The following is a 13,867-nucleotide window of genomic DNA, read 5'->3' on the forward strand; positions in this document are numbered from 1 at the left end:
AAGAAACGGTAGAAAATCCGAGATATAATTAATTATATACCCTCGGAAACGATAAATCTTTCTTTAATATCCATACACCTCTCACGTGATACAACAATATGTGTAACAACGATATAAAACTCACTCGTGCACATTCTACTCGTAATTGCGTATTTACTCGAAAGATGACTAAGAAAATTTCAACTTAATAACAGTATCTTTTCTTTTTCTTTTTTCTTTCTTTTTTTTTTTTTTCAAAACTCCATACTCCACTTCACTTTCCCATTACTTCAAGGTGTACCACATTACCAGCTAGGCATAATTTACAGTTTCCTCGATGAATTTTTTCTCTCTCTCCCTCGTTGCTGCTCATTCACCGAAGAATTCCACGCTCGCAATGCCGGATAATGCAAATCGAGCCTCGGCTCGGGGATGGATATACCACGCCGCTTATCGTCGCTCCCCCCTCCCTCTTCCTCCCCTCCTCTTTGTACCGCCTGGAATCCTACTTAACGCGTCGCTTAATCACTCATTCATACCGGCCAGGGGCTAATAAATCGGCCGCTTGAACTTCTTAATCTTCGATTGCGAGGTTCCGTCTCTCGAAACAGCCGATCTCGCGAGATACCGGCACATCGGTATAACTCGACACGAGTCATTAATACCGCGCGATGTATTAATGTCGCGGCACGAAGGGATAAAATTCGCGTGGCTCGGCAGAAAGGGAGAGGCGTTTGTTTTCTCTCGCTCGGGTCCAGCGCGCGCACCGTAATTAAAAGTCGATCTCCTCTCTTCCATTTCTTTCTTTCGCCTTACTTCCCCCCCCCCCCCGCGATTTCCGTACGCACGATTTCGAAAACCGAACGGGTGCAAGGACCCGAGGTAAAAAGCTTGTAAATGCATGGCGATCGCTTGTATCCAGGCGTGTAACGTGGACGTTTCGAGTTGAGCAGAGAGAGCTACCGTGCTACGCTACCGAGGAGCACAGAGAGAGAGGGAGAGAGGGAGGGAAGGGGTATGAGTATAGAGCGGGGGAGATAGAAGGATGAAATTTATCTTCGCGCGGCGATGCTTTCTTATTAACCGGGCAATCATGCTCGAGTTAAAGTTATCGCTGAACGGACAACGGGATCTCTGAATTCGGTTGGCCGTTAAATCTTAATTACGATTGAATTAATCTCTAACGATTAATGGTGAATACATCCTACTTGTTGGAATTCTTGTGTGTTGAAATATCGAAATTCAATCCTCTCGCGAAGGGGAAAGTAAATTGCAACGAAGATGTTTTCGTAAATTTGTTTGTTTAAGCTGTTTAAAACCGTGTAATTAAATATATACGATGTATATACGATGTGTATCCGTATACCGAAAAAAGTATCGTAATTAGTATGCACAGTGATTCTCGAGCGTTAACTTGCACGCCTGTATACACACACTCGGAACAAGATAAACAACGAGTCACGTTTTAGTCAACTCGACAGAGTCGGTTATTCAACCGCATCGAGAGTCGATGGAAGTTGTACGATTTGTCCAGGAAGACGAAGAAGGCTCGGGGAGACAACGCGTTGGGTCATAGGATGGGGGAGGGGAGAAGGAAAAAAAGAAGGGAAGAAAGGAAGAAGGAAAGAAAAAAGCAGGAGAGAGGATTACGCTCGCCGTTCGAATCGTTAGGCGTCCGTTTCTAATTGGCGCTAAATAATCATTTTTTTCCCCCCCTCCCACGGAGCCCGCCAATTCTGCTCACCACGAGTTTCTTCGAACAAACCCATTACTGTACGACAATATTCGCGCTGGCAATCAGCACGTTGGTGCGAGAGCAGAACGGTTCCGTTTGCTGGCCCTTCATTATGCGCATCGTCGGCGACGAGTACGACGTCGGCGTTCGCTTGGGCCACTAACGAGGAGGAGACGTCTCTGTGACCAGAACGAGGTAACGTGTACGGGATATGTTCGAACCGCTACTATTGTCGGACAACACTGGCGGAGCGGCTAATAAACGAACCTTCTCGTTCCTGATGTAGGCGCAAAGCTGAGAGATACTTCGTTCGTTGGAAGGAAATTCGTATTCTAGATCCAAAAAATGAACTGCGCGAACGAGAGACGATTGCTCGTGAAATCGCGGCGTCTTCCGGCGGAAATAACGTTTCTACGAATCGATGGTTTAATTGCTCGAAAACAAACAGACCACCGAGGATGCTGCGATTCGACACGGGGGCGTGAGCCTAGAAATCGAACGAGTCTATCGAGTTTATCGAGCTCTCCTGAATCTTGTTACCCTTCAGTGGAAATAGTTACAGAGCACCGTAAGCTCGGCTTCTCACGAGAACGAGTCAAACCGTCTCGTAGGTATTCGCAAATAACACGTTCCGAAGGGTTGTGGAGGTTCTGCAAACATCCCGCGAACCGCTCTCTTATTCTGCTCCGTGGTCTTGCATTTCTTTCAAATTTGCCTTTCCAAAGACTCGGCATCCTTCCCTTCCATCTTTGCTCTACAAATATTCGCTCGATCGTTTTCTACTTCCAATATCTGTTCTAGGTATCCAAACTTCGATCATGTTAAATCTCTTTTTCCATAGATTTTTCCATATTTCGATATTTTTTTGTTCGTTTCCGTGAATCGTAGCGTTTCCAGGCAAATATCAAACTGTGTCGCGGAGTAAAGCCAATACGTATATATATGTATTATACCTGGCGCGGAGTAAGGAAAAAAGGGACGGGACAAAAGCTACGCTGCGCGTTCAATCGAGACCGATGTCACTTCGAATCGGCGACGTCCGCTGACAAACAGGTCGAAGATAATTAGAGCAGCTTATTGATAGGCGAAAGAAGTGGAAGGAGAAGGTGAACGTTGGGGCTCGGTCGCCGCGGCGAGACAAGTGGTGGAAACGAATATTGTTCGCGGACGAGAAGCGTATGGAGAAAGAACGTGGCGGAGAGAAAGAACGGCAGACGTCCGCACTTGAATCTATGCGGATGTCTGAAGGGAGCGAGAGACGGAGAATGACAGAGGGAAGAAGAGAGCGGTGGAGCGGGAGCGAGAGAGTCGGAGAAGGAGGTACGTGGCCGCGGGAGGAGGGAGCGAGAGAGCAGGATGGGTTCGATCCAGTGGAAAGAGAGAGGAGTGGAAGTGCAAGAGAACCGATTACTCGCGGAGGGAGCCGAGGGGTCCACGAGGGGCCAGGATACTCGGCGCATGCGCGGCGGGCGTGGGAACGCGCGCTCACGTTCAGACAGTGTCCCCTCTTTCTCTTTCGTTCCATTCGCCCAGCCCTTCTCCGCGTTCCTTCCCTCCTGCTTTCTCCCTCGCGTACCGCCGCTGCTCCTCTCTTCTTTCCACGCGCGCGTAGCGCGTGTTCTCTCGCTCCAGGGCCCAATTCGTCTCTCCCTCTCTCTCTCTCTCTCTCCCCGTGTCCCATTGCTGGCGTCTGGGCGAGGATCCCCGATCACGGCCGAGCGCGCACGATCCAAGGCCCCGCGGGCACGGAGTTATTCGTTCAGGGGTGCTCAATATCTGGGTGATCGTTAATGCAAATAGAGAGTGGACCGTTCCAGTCGCTAGGCGAAATAGACGCGCCGCGATACGAGACTAATCCCTCGATCCTTCGTGCATCTAATTCTAATCGTTCGACTTTTAGATTCGTTTTAGACAGGGAACTCGAAAATGGTCGTACAAACTCGGATAATTGGAAAATAAATTACGCTACCACGGGATGTGTATCGTTGGACCGGCGATCTCTTAGACGCGAAACCGGGAAAAAAGCCAAAGGATACTGTACGTTGTCGATGAACGCTAGCGATAGAGCGCCGTGTAGCACGATGACCGCGAGTAAATTGTACCGTCTTTACACGCGTGCTCTCTCGACCGGCCTGTGTGGTTTGCGCGCGTATAAGTGCACACGCACGGCCGAAGAAAACAAGATGCCTTTGAGCGGACGATAACGCGGTATGGCGCGGTCACCGCAGGATGCTCGCGAAGAAAAAGAACGGGTATTTTGACAGCGCGCGGCAACCTTCGTCATCCTCTGTCGATCGTGTCGTGTCCCCTTTAGATCCATTCACTCGTAGAACAAAGGCCTCGAGCTTCGACTTCGTGATATATCTTACCACAAACCGAAGTCTTCCTCTTGATCGTCGAACAATGTCGCATCGAGTCGATCGAATTTTTACGTGAAAACTTGTCCTGGAACGTACGAATATACATCGTTACAACTCCAACAGATAACTCTGCGGAGTAAACACTTCCCCGACGGAACGGATGGCAACGATTGCTATTAATCGAACGCTTAGAAACCATGGCATGTACGTATGGAAAAGAAGCAGGCGGGAAGGCGACACTGAAGAAGAACGGAAGTGTACAATTCTATTTTAATTTCGTATAACAAACGTGATATGCGTGACTTGAGTTCCATTTTTTCTTTTCTTTCTCTTCAAAACAGCGTAGAAAACGAAACGAGCGTTCCTTTTTTATTACTTGTAAAATAAATTTCCTATTTATTCATTATCATATTTCCCGCGTACTACACGTAGTGCAGAATCATTCCGTATGGTGACGCGCAAACGTGAAATAATTGAACCAAGGGCAAACAAGAATTTCTCGTTCTCGCACATATGAGCAACCCTCTCCGCGCAGCCGTTTAACCACTCTCCAAAAGAACCGTCAACCCATGCATGATCCGAACGCACGCACATGCCTACATAATAGCACCCTGTTCCTCGAGGGGATGCGCCGATGTCGCCATCCATCATCGTGCATATGTTGTTCGATAAACCCTTCCTCAAGGTGTACAAGGGCGATGGAATAAGTTTAAAGGGTCAACAGTCACAGCTGTGAGCGAGCCAAGTCGACGAACCACCCCGAGTCTTCCCCTAACCGGTCAGTTGAAAATAGGGAAATTTTATATTTTTCAAAAATGTACGAATAAATATTTCCAAATCTCTAACGATTCGTCGGTATACGCGCACGTGTACGATATAAAAGCGCAAAATTGCGAGAAAGGAGGAAACGCGACATCGATTCGACGACACGAGGTAGAAAAACAGCGAGATGGAAAAAACAATATTATTTTTCCGCGCGAACGAACCCCTTTCGCGATCGGAGGTGCACGCTTCGAACGGAGAATCTATGGGGGTCACGTGCCGGCACACGTGACCCGTCTACGCGCGATGAATTCGAACCTAGGAAGCCCAAGCGCATCGCGCTTTAACTGCGCAAGTGCATGTTCCGTGTGTACAGCACTACACACGCTCGCTTTCGTATCCCTGAAAGATGCAAGCGTGTTCGGTCGTCCGAGGGGTGGTTTCCGCCTCATTGTGCGCCCGATCCTTCATCCGTTAGTTTTAATTCACCGTATTGTCAAGTGGCGCTGGCCAAATTTGTTATTGTATCGGATTATGGTCATTTTACGCGGGGAACTTTGGAACGGGGAGAGATGTGAGCGTACGATGCATCGCATTGTACGATATTATTATTTTCGATGTTCCTTCGAAACTTTGGATGGAGTTTTATGTTATGTTCGAGATAAGAAGGTGTTACTGGAATTAATAAAATTAAATAGAGAGAGAGAAGGAAAGAGATAAATTAATCTTCGTCCGAAGGATAGTTTGTAAGAGAGGAAGATAAGAGTAAGATAATTAAACAGGAGGTGAAATAAGAGTGGAAAGTATAAGAGACGATAGAACCGGAAAGGTGCGGGTTGCGAGATTAGAGTCCAAGGTCACGAGTACGTAACTCCACCATCTCAGAATCGCAATTACATTCTGAAGATTACCGTAGATTCGTAGGATACCGCCATATGTAGAAACTTGATGATGGAGCGTTGTAGAGTTCGGTCAAGATTAATCCAATTTCGGTGGATCGTGGTTCGTTTATCTCGCGCGGCGTTATAACACTTCTCCCGGCATCGCGTCGAAATCAATCATACTTTGCGAACTTTCTTATGGTTCCCTAACAACCGACTACCGTATTAATCTATAAATAACGAAGAGAAGAGAATAAATTCACCAACATCTTTATCTTTATAAGAGAAAGGAAAGAATTTTTATATTTTCGTATATAACTTTGTTCCAAATAATCAATTTGACAAAGTTTATTTAAATTGCCAAATTTTTGTAGTCATGATACGAAGATAAAACTTACGAGATAAAAGTAATTTATATAAGCTGATTTTAAACATAAACCTTCTTTTTCTACAGCTTGCGTCTGAGACAAAAATTTACACAACTCAATATCGTAACTCAAATAATAATAAAGCTTCGAAATCCCAAATTTCTTTATTCGCTTCGCTCGCCGTTTCCTTCTTCGAAAGAAACATCCGCCTTTCATCCCCTCGATTCCCTTTCTTCCTCCCTCTTTGAACGCCGATCGAAGGCGAACAACAACGCATAACAACCCAACGCCCGATCTCCCTCAGGATCGTAACGTGCAATTACGGTAATAAGAATAAGGGAATAAGTGTGGCCACTCACTCGCAATGCGACTCGCCGCGCAACGGTGACACGCAGACTCCTCCGTTCTTGCAAGGGCTGGGCGAACACGACACGATACCTGCAACAGTGAGAAAAATTGATCAATCTCCTCCATCGCGTTGCACTTTTTCTTCCTTTTTCTTTTTTATCCACGAAAATTTTCCGAATCGGAAAATCTTCCCAATCTCTCCTCCTCGTAGCTTCACGCGAAGCTACACGTTTATCGTGTAGCGAGCAATTAAAGCACGGGTCGGGAAGGCACAAGTTACCGGTGGAGAAACCTTTGACACGCCGTGCAAAGTGAACTTTCGTGTATCCCCTCCCCACCCCCGAGGGATACGATAGAGATAAGGATAGAAGGAGGGAGTTGGCGAAAAAAAGGGAGTCACCTTTAAGGGAGCGAAAATTATCGGTGGCCACCTTTTACCAGTCGGGTGTAAAGGGGGACCGAGCCACCCGCGCGCATCCTCTTCCTCATTTCATTCCCTCGGAATAATTTCACACGGGCTTGCACGTGCGTCACTTGCGTCACGTGGAGAGAAGCTAAGCCAAGGAGAGAAGCTTGCACAACGCGCCTCTGCCCGAGAAAAAATAGTCGATTCAAAGGCGAACATTTCTTGATCTCTGCGCCTGAAACGCGCGATTACGGAAAGCAGAAATCATATCAAAGTGAACTTGAACGTCTCAAGAGCGTAAAAGGTAAGGACGCGTGATTTGTCCAAGATGCGAAATTTCGATGCTGACGAAGCAAGGAGGAGGAAGAACAGATGCAGATTACTAGGCGCTTGTTAGCGTAGTTGAGCAATGGGGAGAGCATTTGGATATTTCCACCCCCTGAATACATTTGTATATCTTAGGTTTAATGTATTCCTTTTCGTTGGAACCATTAATGTCGAACCTCGAATAACATTCGCGCTAAATCACACTCTCGGGGAACGTGTGTTTAAAAGTCGATTAACGTGCCCCGCGCCGCATAAAGTACGGCGTAGCGACTAATGCACACACCGGCACCGGCCATAATAACGTAGCAAATAACTGCTTAACATAGAGGGGGAAGGGGGGAGGCAACAAGACCAACTTGACGCGCTTATGTTTTATCAGCGAGCCACGGAGGCCTGGGGAGGGGGAGGGGGATTCCGCCTTGTCTACGTGACCTCTGCGCAACTTTACAATCCTACATAATGCAACAGTCCCTCGCAACGCACTTTTTCTCCTCGATGTAATCCTTTGGTTAACTTGAACCAAAAAATTGATAGGATCGATTATCGAAAGCGTGATGGTACGATGGAATGAGACAGCTCTTAACCTTTGAGTACAATTTATTTTCGAATGAAACGATCCCATCGCGATTAACGCGTGTGGAAAGGAAAGAAAGGAAAAGAAAACTGGAGAAATAAAGGACGCTGCCTATGGTGTCGCGTGGGACGCGGAAAGTCATTGTAACGTTTGTAAATGTCATCTTAGTGGCATACATTTCCCGAGCTGGCCACATCCACACGCAACTCGTGACACGCGCGTGCGCTTAGAATTCACAAGGTTTTGCCGCGCGCCGTTCGAGGAAAACGTGGCGCGCGACAACGCGCTTTCGAATTTTCGCAAGATCGAATCGCGTGTCCGCTTAAACCTTGAGCGAAATAACTGTTGCGAATAAATATTGACTAAGGTGAAACGCAAGATAATAAAGCATTTACTTCTCTCGAAAAGGAGAAATGCGCGAATCGTTGCACGAGGAAGTGAAAAAGAAATCGTTGGAAAATAATTTTGGGACTCGCGTTAAAAGTCGTCCGGGATCACGATTGAATCCGGTCGGAGAGAAAGGGCCGACATCGAGGAGACAACGAAGAAGTAGCGTCGCAACGTCCGCGACAAGAGGATGAGATCAGTTAAACCAAACTGCCTTCGTGACAAATCCTCCGTTTCCTCTGCCGGTTCGCGACTCTCCGTTTCGCTGTCTGCGCGCACCACACACACGCACACGCGCCCCTAAATACGTAGGACGACCATCTTCAATGCGATTCCTCGGGATTTCCGTCCACTCTCATCGCCGACAAAACACCGTTCACTCCAGCCTTCGTGTTCCCTCTCTCCTCAATTTCTTTTTCTTCGCAAAGAGAAAATTTCTGCTGAACACGATCCGTTTTTTCACGGTCGTTGGAACGAAGACTGGAAACGGAGAGTGAAAGAGGGAGGGAAAAATTACAAGGGAGGGAGGAGAAAGTGAAAAGGGATAATTAAGGGGGAAAACTGACGGTAATTTTTTCGACAATGGACGGAAGTGAATCACTCGCTCTCTCGAAAGGGGATACGTGAAACATCCAGTATGAAAATTCGTTCCTTAACCGAATGTCGTAACCGAGTCCCCGAGCAGCAGCATTTCCTCGTGAAAACACACTCGCACGATGTAATAATCTGCATATATCGTTGGAACGAAGAAGGGGGTGAATGGGGGGAAAATGAGTTTAATTGTTTCAATTCCAGAGTAAATTGCATCGCCAGTAGAAAGCCACCGTTGAATTACGCCTTCCTTCCTGCGAAAATTAATTCGCGCCCGCGCTAATAACGGAACCCCTCCCTCCCCCGTGCAAATTGTCGCGAAAGCGAAAAGAGAACAGATGGATGGATGCATCTGTTGCGTCATCGAGTCGCACGTCATACGAGTCGGAAGAGTCGAGTCACCTTCTCTCCGTTTCCAATTCACCACAATCCGCGATATTAAATTTCCCTACTTCGAAATGGTGATAATACAAGAAAGAAAAGAAACTAACTCTGTTCCCGCGAATCTATTAACTTATTAAAAGATATTAGAAGATGAAATTATGAAAAGATATCAGAAGAAAGGATATTAGCTTGTTTTTAACTATTAAGTTGAAAGAAAACTTTATTAATCGAAATAAAGACCAGGCGCTTTTGCCAAAAAGGAAACAAGTTTCGAGTTACTCGGATTGGATAAAATTGTGGAATAAATAGGTCGATTTAACGTTCGATCGAGAACCGTAAGAACTTTCTTTCCCAATATCTCGAGCAAAAGCGACGACTATTCGTCAATGAATAGCCGAATATCGCGGCTCGAATGAACGATCGAAGCGACATGAACGAGCGCGGGTAACGAGAGATTTAAATCGATCGTGCGCGCGGATGCGTTCCATCACGCGTGTTTCGGCATCGCGTGCAGTTATGCGTGTAGCCCCGTGCAGAGCGCACACAATTTCCCTGCAATTTTGCATCGCGACTCTCTATCGGCTACCAGCGAAAAGGTACACGCAAGTTTACGTAAATCTCATGTTCCACGCGCGTCGTGAACGCTGGCTCGTGAAACGTGGAACCACGGAACGACGTGGAAGTGAATGATCGTATCGCGGCTGGAGATCCCGTAGATAGCTGTAAAACAAACCTTTGTCCCTTCAATCGAATAACCATTTACCCGAAATTAAGCGAGATTTCAAATTGAAGTTTAAATTCGCGCAATCGATTCGATTCGTTCCCGAAACGAACGACCGAAAATCGGGAAGATAAGGTGAAAAAGTTCCGCAAGACGAGTAGGGAGAGTAATATCCGATAAGTTTGCTTGCTCCTCCGTTCCTGGTACGAGTATTGTTTCCTCCTATTATTGATCTTCGATCCTCCAGCCGGGGGACATTCTTATCGCATTAGGTTTTCCAGGTACCAACCGAGAAACATTGGAGAACCGCTCTTACCCGGCGGGATGAAGCTAATTGAAATCTAGAATCCAATCTCGTGTGCGTTGCATCCGAGGTAACGACACGGTGTCAATGCCGCGGGAGCGCATGCATATCTCGAGTTCTCTCTCCAAGATCCGAGAAGAATAATTCTCTCTCCCTCTCTCGTCGAGCAACACGCGTGCATTCGCTTCCCTCTTCGAGGATGAGCCCGGACAAAGAGGGATGTACTCTCGATCAGCGTGGGCGACGTACGATTCGCTGGCAACTCTTGCGATACACTCCTCGCGAGCCCTACGCCTACGCATAAATCAGAAGCGAGCCAGGCGTGTCCTTAACGCCATTCCAAGAACCAAAATTAATAAGCGTTAAAAGAGCGCTGCACGAAGAAGATCGAGATCTTTTGTCCATTTTTCTCGGGGTTGAGATCGCGGAAATATCAGGTTTGATCGATGAAAGAAACAACAGTTGCGATAAAAGGAAGTATATAGAGAGTGTAGGTTAATGGAGGCGGTCGATAGTCACGATCTCGCGGATTGCGTAATCGCATTTGCAACGTGTATATATAGAAACGATACACGTCGGTTTGATTTACATATCTCCTTTCGCCAGCTGAAAGAATTCGCCAGCTGCCCGAGATCGCACCTATCCTTGACAAGTGGAACGTCCACTTTTACTATTCGCTGTACCCAACCTTCGAATCTTTTTAAATATCATCCGAATTTTAGCTTAATTTCGATATCGCGGATTCCATTGCGAAACGGACGTGTCGTCTTCGAAATGTTAAACGTGAGCGTTCTTACAGAGGAGAGAGGAGGGGGAGAGCGTGGAACGATGACGTCGCTCCTCGTTGGTATCGCAATTAGCAAACGTTCCCGGAACAGAGAGAGAGAGGGGAGAGAGAAAAGTTTCTCTTAGGGGACTCGGTTCGCTCGCATTCCACGCGTGAAACGAGATTCGCCTCGCAATCGAACGAACGCATTTCAACCTTCGCTTCGTCGATACTATTCGAACCGAGGTTGAAATTCGCTATATAAGTACACGAATGAATGAACCGAGGAGAAAATCCTATTCGATTGTTCGAAACTTCGTTCAGCAAAGTTTATCATTGCCGATCGACGAGAAGAATATGAAGAAGAGGGAAAATACGGCAAAGTAAAATCATGGGTAAAGCGTTTAATGAAGAGGCGAATGAGCGAATCAGCAGAGACGAAGAATCTGCTTTCGACGATACTCGTAAACTAGAGCGAAGCAATAACGTAATAACTGATTTATGATAGGCCGGTTGACACGTAGCGCGGACGATCCACGTTGAAAATGCTCGGTCGAAACGATGATAAATCATTGACCCGTTATCCGGTAATCGGAGGGAAATTATTCCACGGTTAATCAACTCGATACGAGCGCGATGGGTTAACGCGACTCGCATTATCGTTTACAAACATTACCGTCTTATTTTTCGCTCGATTAAATCATTCGATATTAAATTAATACTTGTACAACAACATTTCTAGCCGTGAGAAGGTCGTAAATCAAGTGAAACACAACGGGAAAGAGAGTGAGAGAGAGAGGGGGGGAAAAAATCTCGTTAATTCGTTACCAAGCAAATTTATCATCATGACACTTTCTACGAGTTGTAACACGCTCTAATCCTAATATCCCTGTTACAGTAATACTGGAAAAAGTAATTTTCCAGTATTACGAGGAAAAACGTTCGTCATTCTACATGATTCTACGTTGGAGATACGTAATATGGTCGCATAGGTACGACTCGTCACATCCTCGCGTTCGATAAATTAAGTACGATCGGTGGAAAGCAACGCGAAATATGGAACCCGATAAATGATAACCCATTAAGGCCTCGGTCTGGGTATCGCTCCTAACGAATCAGAGCGAGTCAAAGCACCCGTACTCCCTCTGTTCGCTCCTTTACGGAACGCTCATTAATCCCAGCTAATCCTGCGCCAACTTATATACATACGCTGATCTCGCACTGCCAATTTTCCACTCGTCAAAATATCATTGTCGATTATCGAAACAGATTATCCCGGATCCGGGTAATCGAATATCGAAGACAGAGAGAGCTTCTGTTTATTACTCGCTTAATAGAAGTTTGTTGTCGACTTCATTTCCTGGAAATTTATCATGGATTATACATGATCGCGTCTCGAAGGAATCGAAGCGAATCCCCGAAGTTGCGATGCAAACGAGCATCCCTCCTTGGCGCAGAATACGGAAGATTACCGCCGTGGCGATTTTATCCTCTGAAAGCTGGACGTGCCTAAGCAGCGCCGGCGCGGCGCGAAAAGGATGCACTCCCACGCCGACGCGGACGTGCGTTACCTCCTCGTGAGAAAAGGGTTTCTCGTGGAGAATCTCGTCGATACGAATTTTCATCCCGTTATTTCGTTACGAAACAGCGGAGAGGAAAGAGACTTAAAAAGAGAAGGGAAAAAAAGTCTTCGAATCGCGGTGTAAATGTGATATAAACAGGATTTCGCGAGGGGAGAAGGAGAAGGGATTTGAACGCGTTGGAAAAATGAACGCCGACAATTCGAAACCACGCGGCGGTTTCGTCACCGACAGGATAACAAATCGTCTTTCGGTGTTATCGGCCGCGTCAATCGCGCTGCGCTGCCGAGACACGTAAATTTCGCGCGCGGTGTGTGGGAGAGACGATCCCTTCGAGGCCAGCCTCCCTCGATCTTGACAGCGCGATCGAGAGGAGAGCGGAAAGTAATCGCCCGATCCCAATTTTTCCAACCATCACTCTTCCTCTTCCTCTTTCACCGATGGTGTAAACCGAGCGAAAATAATTTACCAAAAATACCTGATCCAAATCGTTCCCTTCCTGCAGTCGGCTAATTAATCACAATTGCGCGAATTCAGGTCCAGAGGAGCCCACCAACAAATCCTCCTCTCTCGTCGTCGAGCTCGCAGCGGGTGGAATTTCGATGGGACAGCAGTCTCTCTCTCCCTCTCTCGTTCCACCAAACGAAATAATTCTCTGTTGGAGGGAAGCGACACGTGGAGGAAAGCCACTCCATTCGTAACCCCTGCATTCCCTCCGTCGAGCACGGTGTTTCGTTAAATCGACCGAATGCCCGGCGAGCATCGCACGTTTTCGAATTCGGGATTCTTTAGCCCTCCCCGACCGTGTCCATCGAACAGAGAAACGCAACAGGTTCGTCCCACACCTGGAAACTTGTTTCGAGCCACGATATCGGCTATCTCGATGCATCAGGCGGGGAAGCTCGAAAAGTTTCCAGCTCTTTCTTACGTTGGTAGTATAACAACAATAATAACAGTTTGTTAATTTGTGAACGATCGTAGAAGAGAAATTTCTAAGAAGAAAAGATACAAGTAAGAATCGATCGGTGTAAAATTGGAAGAAGAAGTCTGGCGAATTGTAAATACCCGAGGGAAGAGAGCGAATAGTGTATCGCGTAACAATGAACAATAACGCATGAACGAACGAGTGAATGAAAGTTCTGAATGAGGAGTTGAACAGTCACAGCCGCGTGATAAATGTTATGGCAACATAGACGCACATAAATATCAGCGAAAATACGCGGCGCTGTAAGGAACGATGCTATCGAACGATTGCACGCGTACGTGCTTTTTACCTATCCAAGAGCCATCGTTCTTAATGCCATCATCCCGCCGTTTTAATAACGTTCTCCCCTCGAAAGGCGGTCGAACACGTACGATTTCTCGCGTACGGGAGAAAAATTGTACAGCAATGA

General features: G+C 46.7%; 1 protein-coding gene across 2 annotated transcripts in view; it reads right to left on the minus strand.

Moving 5' to 3' along the window:
• LOC107998104 (neurogenic locus Notch protein) overlaps window positions 1-13,867 on the minus strand; it is a 196,827-nt gene that overhangs the window by 162,658 nt on the left and 20,302 nt on the right. For both annotated transcript variants that reach the window (XM_028666933.2, XM_017057142.3), the window contains exon 2: window positions 6,445-6,523. In XM_028666933.2, coding sequence (XP_028522734.2) covers window positions 6,445-6,523 — 79 coding nt within the window. The remainder of the gene's footprint in view (window positions 1-6,444; window positions 6,524-13,867) is intronic.

Source organism: Apis cerana, linkage group LG3 (genome assembly GCF_029169275.1).
Source record: "Apis cerana isolate GH-2021 linkage group LG3, AcerK_1.0, whole genome shotgun sequence".
Taxonomy (NCBI): Eukaryota; Metazoa; Arthropoda; class Insecta; order Hymenoptera; family Apidae; genus Apis; species Apis cerana.